The following is a 2,203-nucleotide window of genomic DNA, read 5'->3' as shown; positions in this document are numbered from 1 at the left end:
CTGCGTTGTGTTCATTTCTTTTCACCGGGGCCAGGAGCGCACCGCTCCCTGCAGCCAGGGGGTGAGCACCGGGGGTGGCAGCCACGGCCGGGCGGGCGCGGGGGGAAAGCCTGCGGCGGCGCGGCCGGCAGGGGGTGCCATGGCAACGCCCCGCCCTCTCCGCCGGGGGAGGCGGAGCTTGTGCGGCTCGGCACCAATGGGAAGCGGGATATTTGCATACGACCGAGGCGGTGCGTGCGGGCCCGGCTTTCCGCCGGTTGTCGCCGGTGCGGGGCAGGGCGACCAGGCGGGACGGAAGGGGGGGGCCGCACCGGGGGCGGCGTGGCGGGGAGCGGCCGCCGCGGGCCTCACCGTCGGCGCGGGGCGGGTCGGCTGCGGGGGGCCGCGGGGCGGGGGGCGGGCTCTGCAGTGATTTCAGCTCTTTTAGTATTTGTCCAGCAGGTTTCCCGCCGAGCGGGAAGCCACCCCCACTGGTGGAATGACAGAGCGGGGCGGGGCCGCGCATGCGCGCTGCGAAGGGAGAGGGGACCGGGGAGGGTGGAGCGGCCGCCGGTGCGCAGCGCCCCATGGCGGCGTCGGCGCAGGCCGCGGCGGCGCCGCTGACCGCGGAGCAGGCCAAGGGTGGGTGAGAGGTGCGGGCGGCTCGGTGCCGCGGGCAGTGCGCGTTGCGCCGTGCGGCAGCTGAGCGTGTGCCGCTTCCCGCAGCCGTGCTGGCGGACGTGATCAAGGCCTTCGGTGCGCCCGAGAACGCGCAGCGCATGGAGGAGGCGCGGGACAACGCCTGTAACGACATGGGCAAGATGCTGCAGTTCCTCCTGCCTGTGGCCACGCAGATCCAGCAGGACGTGATCAAAGCCTACGGCTTCAGCAGCGACGGCGAAGGTGGGTAGTGCCCGGGAGCGCCGGGTCCGCCGGCGGCCGGCCGCCCCCCCCGTCCTTCCCGGCCCTTCTCTCGCAGGGGTCCTGAAGTTCGCCCGGCTGATCAAGTCGTACGAGTCGCAGGACCCGGAGATCGCCGGCATGTCGGGCAAGCTCAAAGCCATGTTCCTGCCGCCCATGACGCTGCCGCCGCACGGCGCCGGTACCGGCGGAGTGGCCACCTCCTGAGCCCGGAGACCTCTCCCTCCAGCCCCGCCGGGCCGCCATGCTCGACTGCTTTGGAACAGTCGAATAGGGTAGGCGCCGACCCGACAGGACCGGGGCGGTTTGTGCCTGCTTGTGTGTCTGCTCCTGAATAAACCACGTCTCGAAGTTGCCCTTGTTTTATGAATGGACACAGACTCAGTGGTGTTTTTGGGGCACGGATGCGTCTCCCTGGTGCAGAAGCAGTTACAGAAGTGCCTGCCTTATGCCTGACAAAACCTTTGCTAATGCTGTGAGGGGCCCAGTTGTACCTAATTGTGCAGAAAGGTAATCATTTAAGCAAAGTCTCAGTGTGAAGCCCTGGGACTTGATAGTAAAATGACTTTATTTTCCATTTCAGCGGTGCTAAGCCCTGTCTGGAGCAAGCTTTGCAAACGCGCTGTCTGAAATGCACTAGCTAATGTGTCCCTAAACGTAACCTAGTGCTGTTCAGCAAGTGCTGCAACTGCCTCTGAGCCCCCTGTCCTCAGCAGGGTGGGTGCAGGTAACTCATTCCAACCACCTCTACCCACTGATTGCATTGTTTCCCAGCTGAATGTGCTATCAGACATCCCAGCTGCAGTGAAAAAGGCAGCAGGGAGTGGTGTGGGAGGGCTGTGCCCAGTTTGGCTGCAGCCTGGATTAGAGCAATGCAACCAACATCAAATCGCATCCCATGTCTTAGGGGACTGAAGAGAGATAAACCTAGTGGGGCAGCCTCGCTCCATGGTGACATTTGGTTTATCCGACTTGACCCAAATGGAGGGACATCAGATGCCTCTGCTTATAGCCTCCTGCCTCATCAGCCTGTCGCCCTTGGAAGCATTGAGGTCTCTGGGGAGGGTGATGTGGGCCAGCATGGCAGGGCTGGGGGTGACAAAGCTGGGCTTGGGAGAACAGGTAGCTGTGAGCCAGGTGTGAGAAAGCTGTCTCTGGTTCTGCCTTCCAGTTACAAACCAGGCAGGAATGTAGACAGCAAGGGCGTGAGCTCAGTGGATAGGAGGCAGGAAGCACAATCAGTCCCTCCCGACTCCATCTACCTCTCCCGCCTCGGCCTTCCTCCACTCCCCTAATTATTCAT

General features: G+C 63.7%; 1 protein-coding gene and 1 non-coding gene across 2 annotated transcripts; both read left to right on the top strand.

The window, feature by feature from the left end:
- The first annotated feature begins 406 nt into the window (after positions 1-406).
- LOC136014190 (U7 small nuclear RNA) lies at positions 407-466 on the top strand. The gene has a single exon (XR_010612536.1). It is a non-coding gene; the product is annotated as a U7 small nuclear RNA (small nuclear RNA).
- Positions 467-482: 16 nt separating this feature from the next.
- On the top strand, positions 483-1,266 carry C4H12orf57 (chromosome 4 C12orf57 homolog). Its single transcript, XM_065676235.1, has 3 exons — positions 483-621; positions 706-882; positions 959-1,266. The coding sequence occupies exons 1-3, from the start codon at positions 504-506 to the stop codon at positions 1,105-1,107; spliced, it is 444 nt and encodes a 147-aa protein (XP_065532307.1). The 5' UTR covers positions 483-503; the 3' UTR covers positions 1,108-1,266.
- Positions 1,267-2,203: the final 937 nt, after the last annotated feature.

The sequence above is a fragment of the Lathamus discolor genome, chromosome 4 (genome assembly GCF_037157495.1).
Source record: "Lathamus discolor isolate bLatDis1 chromosome 4, bLatDis1.hap1, whole genome shotgun sequence".
Classification (NCBI taxonomy): domain Eukaryota; kingdom Metazoa; phylum Chordata; class Aves; order Psittaciformes; family Psittacidae; genus Lathamus; species Lathamus discolor.
Note: the sequence above shows the minus strand (reverse complement) of the source record. Positions and strands in the feature narration are given on the sequence as shown.

Coding starts and splice junctions, on each gene's coding strand:
- C4H12orf57 (XM_065676235.1), top strand. CDS start 504: ATGCGCGCTGCGAAGGGAGAGGGGACCGGGGAGGGTGGAGCGGCCGCC. Junction 622..705: donor GACCGCGGAGCAGGCCAAGG/GTGGGTGAGAGG, acceptor CGCTTCCCGCAG/CCGTGCTGGCGGACGTGATC. Junction 883..958: donor CTTCAGCAGCGACGGCGAAG/GTGGGTAGTGCC, acceptor CTTCTCTCGCAG/GGGTCCTGAAGTTCGCCCGG.